The following is a 14,135-nucleotide window of genomic DNA, read 5'->3' as shown; positions in this document are numbered from 1 at the left end:
TATTTGGTATAATTTAAGGTATTTGATAATGTGTGGAAAATACTAAATCAGAGAAGAGTGCCCTACATAATAGTAGTCCGTTATTCTTACAATGAAAGATTTTGAAGTCAGTCCTTTTAATGGATCTGTGCCTTTACTCTGATTGTTTTTAGGAGATGCCAGCAGTAACAATTGGTGTTTTCATTGAACAACCAACTCCTTTCCTATCCAAGTGTTTAGACAGAATATTGAATTTGGAATATGCAAAGGAAAAACTTAGCATCTTCATTCATAATAATGTAAGTATTTTATAAATAGGGATTTAATTGTAATTTTTGTAAATAAGTAAATAACTCAATTTATATTATAGACCAGTGATGGTGAATCTTTTTTTCCTCAGGTGATGAAAGAGCATGTGTGCACACTATCACAAATGCGCCAGTGCCCACACCCATAATTCAATTCCCAGGGAGGGCAAAAACAGCTTCCCCTGTCCCCCAGAGGCCCTCTGGAGGCCAGAAATGGCCTGTTTCCCAAAATCTGGTGGGCCCAGGAGGCTTGTGTTTCTCCCTCTCCAGGCTCCAAATGCTTCCCTGGAACCAGAGGAGGAGAAAATCGGCCTCCCCCATCCCCTCTGGAGGCTCTCTAGAAGCCAAAAATACCCGCCCAGAGCCCTTGTGTGGGCCAAAAATCATCTGGCCGGCAAAAATCTGCTGAGATATGGCTCCGTGTGCCACTTGTGGCACCCGTGCCATAGGTTCGCCATCACTGATATAGACTGATAGTAAAATTAAATATTTAGATTGGGATGTCAAATTGGCAGCCCACAGGCTAGGTACATTGTGCACAGGCAACGCCCATCCCAGCTGCACAAATAGGGAAAGTGCCACATGACAGCAATGTGACACAGCAAGTTTGACACTCATGTTTTAGATGATTCTGCTGTTACATGTGATACAAGATGTATAACATGTATGTTCATAGTAGTAATTTCATCTCAAATTGTGTTTCTGTTGTCTCTCCAGTGCAATGTTCTTTCAAATCTAGAAGCACTGATCCCTTTGTCTTTAGAGATTATTTAGAGATCTATGAAAGGGGAATTAATCTCACAAATACACTAACTATGGTAGTGTATTTCCAGGTGCAATTCAGATTGCTGGTTGCCGCTTTTAAAGCCCTATCTGGCTTGAGAGCATATTATATTTCTCAAGGTTATTTTAAAGTGATGGTATTTGGAGAATAGATTATAGTCTGAAGTAGAATCGACCATAAATGGGAAGAATGCAAAAGTGGCTATCTGTATTCTATGCAGTTGAGGGGCTACCGTCTTTTTCATGGGCTGTTTGTTTCTATATTTAGAATGTGTGTGTGTGTGTGTGTGTGTACAGTGTTCCCTCGATTTTCGCGGGTTCAAACTTCGCGAATAGCCTATACCACGGTTTTTCAAAAAATATTAATTTAAAAATACATCACGGGTTTTTTTCTATACCGCGGTTTTTCCTGTCCAATGACATCATACGTCATCGCCAAACTAATAATTTTTGCAAATAAATAACAAAAAAAATAATTATTGTTAATAAATAATTATGTGTATAAATATCAGGATCACTAATTGTCTTATTCAATAGTGAGTACCAGTAATAATGGTGAGTAAATGGTTGTTAAGGGAATGGGAAATGGTAATTTAGGGGTTTAAAGTGTTAAGGGATGGCTTGTGATACTGTCCATAGCCAAAAATGGTGTATTTACTTCCGCATCTCTACTTTGTGGAAATTCGACTTTCGCGGGTGGTCTCGGAACGCATCCCCCGCGAAAATCGAGGGAACACTGTATGTGTATCTGTCTGTCTATCTGCCTTTCTGCCTGTCTCTTTGTGCATATTTCATATGATCTCAATGGGTTGAACTCCCGCTCCTGTCTAAATACCATCTGAAGAAAAATCTGGCATAAAAATTTTGGAGTAGGAATAATCCATTTATCATCTGTTCCACATTTGTAGAGTTTTCATTTTAGTTTCCATTTTGTCTTCTGGTTACTTTACTGCATGTTTAGTTCTTGTATAGTTTTATTAGTTTCTCATTAATTCTCTCTCTTAAAACATTTCTAGGAGGTTTATCATGAAAAGGATATAAAAAGCTTTTGGGGAAAAGCCAAAAATATAATTAAAACTATAAAAATTGTTGGACCTGAAGAAAATCTGAGTCAAGCCAATGCCAGGAACATGGGAATGTAATTTAATTTTAATTGTTTATCCTTCCAGTGCATATATTAGAAGAGATAATGATCTTGATTAGACAATTTTAATTCACATGAATAAATATATATAAAGGATATATAGAGAATTGTTTTAATTAAGTACCTCATTTATGTGTTCATACATATTTTCTCTTTGTGGGTTTGCTTAATTTATAAGTTTGTAAGTACGTTAGAGAAATATATTGAAACAGAACAGATGGGATGCATTATTCAGCCTGTCTGCTAACTTCCTTATTTTCAGTTTATTTTATCAAATTTCTTCACTAACCTTTAAGAGGTTTGAAAGCAATTGACTTTTAAATTCAATATTCAGAAATATTTCAACAAGTAATATTAAACAGCACATTTCCCAACAAAAATAGGGAAACAATAGATATGGAATAAAGCATTCAAGAACAAAAAAAATCAAGATTATAAGTCTGTCTTAATCTGCTCTGGATAGTGTTTCATATCTTCTGCCATAAAAAAAGCCTCAGAAGATCTCTCTTTAAATACATATATGAATAACATTTATATTTAAAATTAAAGGTTTCCTTCTCAACCCATGGGTGGGAGACTGTCTTCTTCAGTCTCAATGAGAGGCCTGGGAGTTTGAGAGTTCTGCTCATTATCTTTAGCTATTCATAGCTGTTCCTAGCACTGCACCCTTTTAGATAAAGAGCTCTGATGGGATCTGTTGAGTCAATCTCCCACCTTAGAAGTTACAGTCCCAAGTAGTCCTATCCAGAGGTCGGTTGTGACTTACCTCTTACTGGTAAGTTTGCTTCCTCATGTACCACGTGGCAAAAAAAATTAAGCCCTGGAACCCAGCTTCTGTACATGCTCAGAAGAAAAAATAAATAAAGAAATCCCCACAAAATCGAACATTTTTAAAAAAATTGGGAAAAAAGTGGCGGTGGCCGGTCACCTCACCAGCAGTCTCCTACTGGTGCGCCCGCACCGGATTGTATTGGTAGGAATCCAATCCTGGTCCTATCCTCATTTGGACCACTTTTGCCTTTGCTTTCCACATCCTCTTTGGAGTGCAAATATAATGTACTGTAGTTTGCAAGATCTTTGGTGCTTTCTGTGCTTGCTTGTTTTCTTTAGGTATTTCATTCTGCAACATAGGTCACTGTTACCTAGGTCAGACAATGAAACTCTGCAAGAAAATAAGCAAGAGTACAGAGTACCCTCAGATCAATCCTAAAATACAAATATTCTCTTTTATTAGTACTGTAACTTGTACTATTTAGACGTATTAAACTTAATTCTTCCAGGAAGCAGCAGCTACATGACATCTTGGAAAGTAGTTTAATGCAATTAGGATATAGTTACAGAAGTCTGAAACCTGTTCAAAGCCCCTTTCTAGTCCAGCTGATGTACAAAACCCAATAAGTATTTTTCACTCTTTCTACTTTTCCATGATTTAGATCTTGTTTGTAATGGTTCCACATTCTCCTGACATTATGTCCCAGCCAAGAAAAGATCTAATGCAGAGACAATGTTTGAGTCATTTTCCCATTTCAAAAGTTAGGTGGATTATTTTTCAGATTACTGTGAAGGTCATCTGAATAATTATTTCAGACAAATAATTTTGCAGACAGTTGCAAAAATAATTTCTGAATCATTCTCTGGTTCATTATCAGTTCCATGAGAAACCACAATGCTTTTAACCGCTGAATGCTTCCTTTGCATTACTTCATCTAGCATATGACTTGTGACAGCTTGAGTTTTTTTATTTAATTATCTCATGCAGTATTTTTTTTTCTGAGATAGATAGATAGATAGATAGATAGATAGATAGATAGATAGATAGATAGATAGATAGATACAGTGTATTATACTGTTTAAGCTACTAAAGCTTAAATACAAACATATCTATCTGTATTATGAATAATTTGCATGTTGGCTTGTTTATAAATCCTTATGGCTTTGCTGTCTATTATATTTTTCAAGGGATATTTGTCGACAGAATAAAGACTGTGACTACTATTTCAGCATTGATGCAGATGTTATTTTAACAAATCCAAATATTCTGAAGCTTCTAATAGAACAAAATAGGTATGTTTAACATGGGAGAAATTGGTTGGATTAGAGAACATTATTAAGGTTAATCTCAATTTTTCGTTTAGATATATTTCATTTTTTTAGTTTTAGTGTGTGTTAGAAAAATTCTGATACTGCCATTTTTCTGTGACAAAGTCCAGTTCTCTGTTCACTAAGATTACTGTCTGCTAAATATATTGTATTTCCTTCTCATTAATTTTTTTTCCAGGAATTTGTTCAAAAACAATTTATACAGCTTTTGAATTTGAAAAGAAATTGTTTTAAAATATAAAAATCCATTTCATTGCAAGGCAATGAACAGTTAATAGCAACCAATCCATGTCAGCCAGCATGGTCTACTTTGACAAGCAACTTTGGAAGATTTTTCTATCTATCCCAGTTGTTCCAGTATAAATGCCAAAGTTAATATCTGAGGTCTTATATAGTACATGCAGAACATGTATTTAGCTGTCAGTTATGAAGTTATGGTATTTCAAACAATTCTTTGTTTCTGTAATGTTTATAAATTATTGTGTATGAATCCAGAATTTCCAGGTTTCTCTGGGCAAAGATATTTGAATCCTATGTGACTATCAGGATACATTCATACTGGTATCTTGTAAATATCCCTTACTTACTTATTTAGATTTATTTACCACTCAACTTCAATGTACTTTGAGCAGCACACAAAACTAAAAAAAACATAAATATAATTAAAAGCATTGAATTAGCATGCCCAGACTAAAATGGTCTAAAAGAATACCAAGAAAATAAAGAAAAAACATGAGCCATTAAATAAACAAAACAAAAATTAGACTTGGGAACAAATCCAGGTTTTCAAAGCTTTCTGAAACCCTAAGAAAAGTGATACCATACTTATCGATGGTAAAATACTGTTCCACAATGTGGGGCCAGAGAAAGCATGTTTCCTAGGACCCACAAGATGGCAAAGTTTAAGGGTGTGTGGTGTGGCTGGAGCACACACAAACAACTGGAATGTAATAGGTGGGCAGAAATTATTGGATACAAGTAGTCTCACAGAAATCAAAGCCCTATGCCATATAAGTTCTATAGGTAGTAACCTGCATCTTAAATTGCACTCAAAATCCAATTGACAGCTAATGCATCTTACTTAGCAGGAGTAACACTGCAAAATGCCCATTAGTACTTGTGCCACTACATTTTGGCTATAATTTTGGATGGTCTGTAAGGGCAGCCCCATGTAGAGCACATTGCAAAATTCCATCATGATGTGATCAGGGCTATGCTATTAATGCTATTATGTTAGTCTCTATTGTTAATTTCCAATGTAATCATATTTCCTTCTGCTTTATTTATAGAAAGATAATTGCACCTCTTGTAACACGTCATGGGAAACTTTGGTCTAACTTTTGGGGTGCATTAAGTGCTGATGGGTATTACGCTCGATCTGAAGACTACATAGATATTGTCCAAGGAAGCAGAATGTAAGTTAGCCTTATATTCAAAGATCTTAGCTGGGTACTCTATTTTTTAAAAGTTTTTGTGGTTATCTAGTATAAACCTCAGCATGCAGTGGTTCAGTGGCTAAGACACAGAGCTTGTCGATCAGAAAGGTTGGTAGTTCAGCAGTTCGAACCATGCCAGTTACAGGATATGATATAATCCCTTCTTTTGTAGTTAATAGGTTATTTATTTAAGAGTTACTAATTTGTGGAAGTTATGACAAATGCTCACTGAAAGCTTTTTAAGGGATATTCATGTAAACAATGTGAAGTTAATTATTAGCATTGTGCTTTTGTAAACTATAAATTGTAATTAATTTTAATAAGTATAATTGTGTGTCATAAGTTGAAAAGTTAAATATTCTTTATTCAATTATGAATTGCAATTAAAATAATTTGTGTTTCCCTTGGATAGTTGAATTTTCTAAAACTGTTTTTGCATGAAGCAGTGTCCTGGGACATGGAACAAATTACAGCTAGTTATGGAAATTAATTTCAGAATTGTTTACAATGTGCATTTCATTTTCATATATTCCACAAGAAATTGATTTCCTTGGAAAGGGGTTCTGTAAAATTCAGCAAGGCAAACTTTGTGGACTTCTTCCAAAGCAGAATAACAACCCTGAATATGATTGCCTTCCTATCATAGTTTTATTCCGGTTCATTGATAGACTAATTACAGCAAAAAGATTATGTTTCTAATGCAGTTTTTATATGTTTTCTATCTTCAAATAAAAGATAGAAACTGAGCATTGCAATTTGTAAAATGATATTGGTCATGCTTTCCAAAGCTTTTAACTATAGTTCCCCACTTCATATTTGTTCTGTCGGGCTCTCTGGTAGACTCCTCCCAATAATTCACAGGTACAAATTTCAGACACACACACGTTTGAAAATTCAAAACAATGTTCTTTATAATGAAAATTCACTTAAACTAAGCCCTCTTTTGGTATAGCAAAGAGCACTGGTCTCCAAACAAACTAGTAATTTGTACAAGTCCCTTATCAGTCATGTGATACTTAGCTTGCAGCTGTGAGGCAATTCACAGTCCTTCTTTCACAAAGTGAAACACACTTTGCTATGGTTTAGTTTCAAAGCAGGGAAAAATTAGCACACAAAAGGTCAAAGTCAGTAAAGCAGTCACGAAACACAACGATCAGATAATCTTCCACAATGGCCAAACCCACAGGCTGCTATTTATAGCAGCCTCACTAATTACCACAGCCCCACCCAACCACAGGTGGCCTCATTTTCTTTGATAATAATCTCTCAGTTGTTGTTGCCTATGCATCGCTCTCCGCATGCGTGGCTGTATCATTAACTCTTGTTCTGAATCCAAGGAGGAGCTGGATAATTGATCTCCTTCTGAGCTGTCTGCCACACTCTCCTTCTCCCTGTCACTCATGTCTTCTTGGTCAGAGGAGCCTTCATCAGCAGATTCCACCGGGGGGGGGGGAACAGGCCTGCAGCATGTGGATGTCTCCCCCACATCCACAGTCCTTGGGGCAGGAGCTGGGCCAGAGCTAACCACAACAATATTAAGTAGAAATAAAAGTTAAAGTTTGACAGTATTTGATCAGTCAAGTTAAGAGAAAAGCAAGGGGTTTATAGTCCAAAACTTTGCCTATTGCCTATTGAACTTTGCCTACTGAATGACTATTTCATTCCAATCATTCTGCCATTTTTTTTCTCCATAGAGGTGTCTGGAATGTCCCTTATGTAGCTAACATATATTTGATCAAAGGAAAGATTCTCAGATCTGAGATGAAGGAAATAAATTATTTTGCTCGTGAAAGGCTGGATTCTGATATGGCTATCTGCAGGAATGCCCGGGAAATGGTAAGATGCATGTGATGCTTCAAGTTGACCTTTTTTTTTGTCTTTTCACAAAAGAAAGTACTAGCCAATTCTTTGAGCTTTTGTTCAACTTGGCAGCCATTTAATTCAAAATAAATCATTTTTATATATTCTTAAACATTTGTAATTTGGCTGCCCAGTTTTGGATGCAAAATTATTTTTTAACATCATGAATCCAAAATTCATTCGATGTGGTGTAATTATAGATATTTATTTGCCATTTTATAAATTGAAATTATTATTAGCTAAAGAACTACCCACAATGCTATACGTTATATACATATTAGTACAATATTGGATTGTACTAATGCCCAAGTATTGCATTGTACAATTGCCATTAATTTTATTATTGTAAATCTGATTAAATTATATCAAACAAAAGCAATAATAGTATTGAATGGATGGTAATGTTTTAAGATCACATGTGAACATCACTGGAATACAACTGTAAATCTGTAATTTGTACTGATATTTACATTAGTTCCAGAAACATATGACAGCTATTTCCAGGCAATGTAGCATTGAAAAATAATTTTGCTGAATTGAACAAGAAAAGCTGGCAAGTATTAAAGTTTCTTCCCTTCTTTAACAAGGCATGGTTTTATTTTATTCATACTCATTGTGCAGCATACCCAGTCAATATCATCTTCTTTGCAACAGTCTATGCTTGCCATGTGCTCGTATTCATTAAATCTAACTCCATTCCATGGTTCATGGAAAAAAAGAAGAACAAAACACTCTTGTTCTGTGGCTCAGCACATTTTTTTCTTTTAATTGCAGTACATAAAAAGCTGACAGATCAAACTTTTAACCCATACAGGAGTAGCTTTGCTTGAAGCTGCATGTTGTTTGTAACAATCCTTTACCAGCTTTTGATTAAAGAATGTTGTTTATCTAACATGGCAGCGGAAATCCTAATACAGCTCTAACAATGTGAAAGAGAGCAACGAAAGGTCAACTGATGTGCTGCTTCTCCTCCTTCATTTTAGACCATACAGAGGGAAAAAGACTCCCCTTCTGTGGAGACCTTCCATATGCTCAGCCCCCCAAAGGTTTCACATTTTTAATCATTTATTTCAATACAATTGATACCCTTAAAAAAAAATGTCTTCAGCTTTCTGGCCCATGTCTACAGGTTTTACAAAATAAGTCTATATCATGCAAAGCAGTGAAAGGTATTAAAGCAGGCGGTTTACTTAATAATACAGTGTTCCCTCGATTTTCGCGGGGGATGTCTTCTGAGACCACCCGCGAAAGTCGAATTTCCACGAAGTAGAGATGCGGAAGTAAATATACTATTTTTGGATATGAACAGTATCTCAAGACTTCCTGTAACATTTTAAACCCCTAAATTACAATTTCCCATTAACTTAGCAACCATTTAGATTATTACTCACCATGTTTATTTATTAAAGTTTATTAAAAATATTTATTAATGGTGGACGAAAGTTTGGCAATGACATATAATGTCATCGGGTGGGAAAAACCGTGGTATAAACTTTTCGCAAAGTTCGAACCTGCGAAAATCGAGGGAACACTGTATTGAGAAATAATATTTAGAAACTAAGTTGAGTGTCAGGCAAGGATGAATTATCCATCTGGAGGACTCACTGAATTTTTAAAGATTTACTAAATGTTGGGGAAGAACATTTTTTCCCCCTTCCGCGTGTTAAATTTAAGACAGACACTGTATAGTTATCAAAAATGGGTTAGGGGATGTAATCAAGATATGTAGCTTGGAAATTGAAAGACACTTGGCATTCTAGAGCTCTAGGCTGCCAAAAAGTGCGGTTAACAGATACTCTTGTGATTAACAGATTTAAACAATCAACAGACATTAATTGGTGAAAAGGAACCAGTTTTTACTACTGTTTACATAGTGATATATCAGCTGGTTTTTTAAACGTGTCTTGATACTTGATTCCTCCTTTCTGATACTAATAAAGTGGTGATGTGGTGATAGTGATGCCACGTATTAGTGCTTCCAGCATTAGATTGTAAGCTGCTTACATTTCTCATCAGCCCTTGTTAATTATTATTGAGAGATGCTACAAGATTTCTTAGACAGGTGTGTTTCAGAGCTGGCTTGGTCTGCTCACAAGAACTAATTGTAAACTTCTCTGGAATCCTATAAGCTGTCTGAAAGCAAAGCTGAGCCTAGTAATCTGTTAGCAACACAGTGTAGCATGGAAAATAGAGTCAGCTGGCTTATTTCTTAAATATTTACCAGAACACCACTGAACTTAGGATACCATATATAGAAGTAAATGTTTTGGCCTTAAAATGCTCTTGGAAACTTTATTATTGCACTAAGTAGCTAAAACTACAAAAATGTGCAAATCATTTTTGTTTGATATCAAATATCTTTTTGTTTGATACAAACAAAATTTGTTTGATATAAATATCATTTGTATTTTTATGAAACTATTAAATATCTACATATTTAATATCTACAAGGAGCGTGCATAAGTAAGTGCACAAGCATGCCTTCCGTCCCCTGTCCTATTGTCTCTTCTATAACTCTATCTTTTTATTCTATCACTATATCTTTTCTTCTACTATTTTTCCTATGTTTTATATTATTCCTACATCTTCTCCTCTATTCTTCCATTAATTGATATACTATGTGTACATCCCCTGTAACCTCATTGTGTTTTGGACAAAAATAAATATATAAATAAATAAAAAATATTTAAACCCTTATTGCCAAAAGTGGATTTTCATGTCCATTTGGTTTAAAATATATATGCAACTCCCTTTTATCTACATTAAATAAATTACTTTCAATTTTAATTCAAACAGTTTTTCCTAGTTTTTGTTTCATATCATTCCTTATAAACTTACTTTAATACATACAATTCTAGAAATATCCCTAATAGTGTACTCAATTCTGAAGTAATATTTCTTTTATAATAAATTTTCATATAGGATTTTTTAAAATTGGAGGATAAATCTATGAAGTTTAGAAATCTGTTCAAATAGAAGTGTGATATACAGTGGTCCCCCGATTATTGCGAGGGTTCCGTTCCAGGACCCCTCGCAATGATCGGTTTTTCGCAAAGTAGCAGTGCGGAAGTAAAAACACCATCTGCGCATGCGCAGATGGTGTTTTTACTTCCACCGCAGCAGCGAGGAGCCGAAGATTGGGGTTTCCCCACCGCCCAAGCAAACTCCTCGCTGCTGCTCGCCCGCCCTTCGCCCGCCCATGCCGTTCGCTCGCGCCGCTTCCCAGCTGAGTCCTGAAGCCAATTCGCTTCAGGACTCAGCTGGGAAGCGGCGCGAGCGAACGGCATAGGCGGGCGAAGGGCGGGCGCGCGGGCAGGCAGGCGGCGGACAAGCTGTTCGCTCGCGCCGCTTCCTAGCTGAGTCCTGAAGCCAATTCGCTTCAGGACTCAGCTGGGAAGCGGCGCGAGCGAACGGCGTGGGCGGGCGAAGGGCGGGCGAGCGGCAGCGAGGAGTTTGCGTGGGCGGTGGGGAAACTCCTCGCTGATGCCCGCCGCTCGCCCTCCCGCCAGCAAGAGGGGGAAGACCCAGGGAAGCCGTCTAGCAGCTGATCTGCCCGGCGCCATCTACGCATGCGTGGCCATAGAAAAAAAGGGCGCGCATGCGCAGATGGTGTTTTGACTTCCGGGTTGAAAAATCGCCATATAGCCGTTCGCAATGATCGGGATCGCGATACCCGGGGGATCACTGTAATTGCAAATTGGCTAAGGAAGTACAAATTCTATAGTGTTTCCCTGAAAATACAACCTACTCTGAAAATAAGTCCTAGCATGATTTTTTTGGGGGGGGAACCCTAATATATGTCCTATCCCAAAAATAAGCCCTACTGAAGGGGGTGGGCATGGCCAACATAGGAGGCAGCTCTTCCTTTCCCTGGTTGCCTCATGGCTTCTGGGTTTGTAATCCGCAGCCTGCATATCATCTGATCCAGCGAGGGCTGGGAGATCTGTCTCTCCGAGTACCTGTAGTTATTTCCAGAACACTCTTTCTAGCCCTGCCTAAGGCGCCAGGCAACCTTGTAACTGAGGACCGCTCTGTTCTGCAGCTTACCTTGTGGCTATGGATCAAGCGGCAACCACAGTTTGCACTCCGCCAGGCCTGGAGCTCAGGTGTTGGTTAGGCTGCTGTACAATGAGACCTTGAGCAGAATGTGGGTTAGCACCCTTACCAGGCTGCCTGTCATTCACCGTTTTCATCAAGTGTGTGTGTGTGTGATAGAGAGACAAAAAGAAACTGCAGAGAGGAAACCCTTGCCAACAGTGTTGCCTGCAATTCTTGTTACTCCTATCCATCATTTTTCTTTCTTTCTTTCTTTCTTTCTTTCTTTCTTTCTTTCTTTCTTTCTTTCTCCCGCTCTCTATCTCCCTCTCTTTCTTGCTTTATTTCTCTCTCTCTCACTCACTCCCTTTCTTTCCCTCTCTCTCTTTCTCCCCCCCTCTCTCTCCCATTCTCTCTCTCACACACAGAGACATGATTACTCAAAATCGGCAGGCTGGGCTTTGCTTCTATCATAAGCACTGGCTTTCCACAATCTTCCACAGTTGCCTGTTTTTCTCTCAAGCAACAGCAGATAGGTAGAGGCTGGGTGGAGCCGATTCTGGTTAAATCACGACAATAAAGCCTCATGGCTTTCTGCCTCATCATAGCAACAGCCTAAGCAACACCAACCTCCAAGCCTGGAAGAGCACAAGCCCTACTTGCCACCTGTTTCTTAGCCACAAGGTGAGCTGCAGAACAGAAGAGCCCTTGCCTGCAAGGTTGCCTGGCATTGTAGGCAGAGGCTGAGGTTAGGAAGAATCTGCTGGAAATATCTCCAGGCACCTGGCGAGGGAGAACTCCCAGCCCTCGATGGATGAGCTGATCTGTGCAGTTAAGAGGCCCACTCGGCACCTCCTGCACCCCCCCCCCCAAAGACCTCCCTGAAAATAAGCCCAAGTGCTTATTTTCAAGCTTAAAAGAAAATAAGACTTTGTCTTATTTTTGGGAAAACACAGTTTTAAAATCTAAACCAGAGTATTTGCTCACCCAGTGATAGAAGTCAATCTATATTAAAATCATACATTTTAAGCTATTGTTCTAATAACAGCATAAGTAGGTTATTATACTCCATTACAGTGCAATTTCAATTATAAAATTCTATGGGATTTTTGGATAATTTTTCAATGAGGCCAATAATTTTTATATCACTTTTATCTGCTGCTTGAAATGCTAAATTTATCCCTCAGTTAATGAGTATGAAACCACACCATATTGCCTGAGAGTGATTGTTATTTTAAGCCCGTAGAGTGACAAGATGTTAATACTTAAAATTAACATGTACGCACAATAAAATATTCAAAATAAAATTCAAGTAGATCTCAGGAAAAGTCTAGTTTAAGAGTTTTTTATAGTTATAACTGTGTATTATTCACTATTGTTGTTGATTATGTTAAATTACACAATTATTCTTGCCAAGTTTTGATTCTGAAAACTTGTTCATCCATAGCAGGTTTCTTCCTGAATCTTGTGATATAAATTTGACTCTTTTATATTGCAATAACAGCGCTTGTAGTATCATTATAATTTTCATTTTCCATGAGACATAATCTCATACTTTTAAATACACCTATCTTAGAAGCATGTGTTACCACTGCATTTCTCCAGTTCTATGGTGATGCTTCCCATCAAAAGTAATGGAACATAAAACTGGACAGTGGTGCGGTGTATTTTTGTAATAGAAGGGTACAAAAAACTACTATTGCTTTTCACTGCAAATACATGCTACATATGAGAGAGAGAACTGAATAAGTCATGTTTATGTTAGAATCTGTGCTTGCTAACTTCCTAAGTAGTCAGTTTAAAGTATTAACTCATATGATTCCCATCAAATAAGTTGTACTAATTTAAAGTATGTAATCTTGTGCACACTGATAAGTTAAATTATAGTTAGGGTCCAACCGATTTTAGTGACCTTGATCCATATGTAGATGATAGTTTTTTCCAATATTTTAAATTATTAATATATATAATCACTAACATATTTTCCCCTGCTTCCTAATAATAGGGAATATTTATGTACCTCACTAACAGACATGAATTTGGGAGAATTATATCAACTGCTAACTACAATACTTCTCACTACAACAATGACCTCTGGCAGATCTTTGAAAATCCCCTGGTATGTATTGAATTACGAATTGAAATAGTTTTCAGATGTGTGTGTCTATATGTGAAACTATCTTTTGTGTATATTATATACATCCATATTCAGCATGAAAAATTATCTGAACATTGAAAAGCATTTAAAATAATTTATATATTGTCCTTTTTTCAAACTTTATTTTTCAGGATTGGAAGGAAAGTTACATAAATCCCAACTATTCAAAAATTTTTACTGACAGTATAGTAGAACAGGTAATTAGAAATTCTCATCAATGAAAGTTTTACAATATATTTTTAATGCATGATAAAGAGTGCTGTTGTAGATGTTTAATATGGAGTTGGCATTATTAATTTAATGATTCTTAAAACAGTATCTGTTGACATTTT

The 14,135-nt window shown here is 36.8% G+C and overlaps 1 protein-coding gene across 2 annotated transcripts in view; it reads left to right on the top strand.

Moving 5' to 3' along the window:
* The window catches only part of PLOD2 (procollagen-lysine,2-oxoglutarate 5-dioxygenase 2), an 82,310-nt gene that overhangs the window by 55,315 nt on the left and 12,860 nt on the right, over window positions 1-14,135 (top strand). The window contains exons 9-16 of one of the 2 annotated variants that reach the window (XM_070753369.1): window positions 153-278; window positions 2,087-2,208; window positions 4,174-4,278; window positions 5,604-5,729; window positions 7,445-7,586; window positions 8,594-8,656; window positions 13,651-13,764; window positions 13,935-14,000. In XM_070753369.1, the coding sequence (XP_070609470.1) occupies window positions 153-278; window positions 2,087-2,208; window positions 4,174-4,278; window positions 5,604-5,729; window positions 7,445-7,586; window positions 8,594-8,656; window positions 13,651-13,764; window positions 13,935-14,000 (864 nt within the window). The remainder of the gene's footprint in view (window positions 1-152; window positions 279-2,086; window positions 2,209-4,173; window positions 4,279-5,603; window positions 5,730-7,444; window positions 7,587-8,593; window positions 8,657-13,650; window positions 13,765-13,934; window positions 14,001-14,135) is intronic. The other variant, XM_070753370.1, reaches the window with a different exon arrangement.

The sequence above is a fragment of the Erythrolamprus reginae genome, chromosome 5 (assembly GCF_031021105.1).
Source record: "Erythrolamprus reginae isolate rEryReg1 chromosome 5, rEryReg1.hap1, whole genome shotgun sequence".
In the NCBI taxonomy this organism is placed as follows: Eukaryota; Metazoa; Chordata; class Lepidosauria; order Squamata; family Dipsadidae; genus Erythrolamprus; species Erythrolamprus reginae.
Note: the sequence above shows the minus strand (reverse complement) of the source record. Positions and strands in the feature narration are given on the sequence as shown.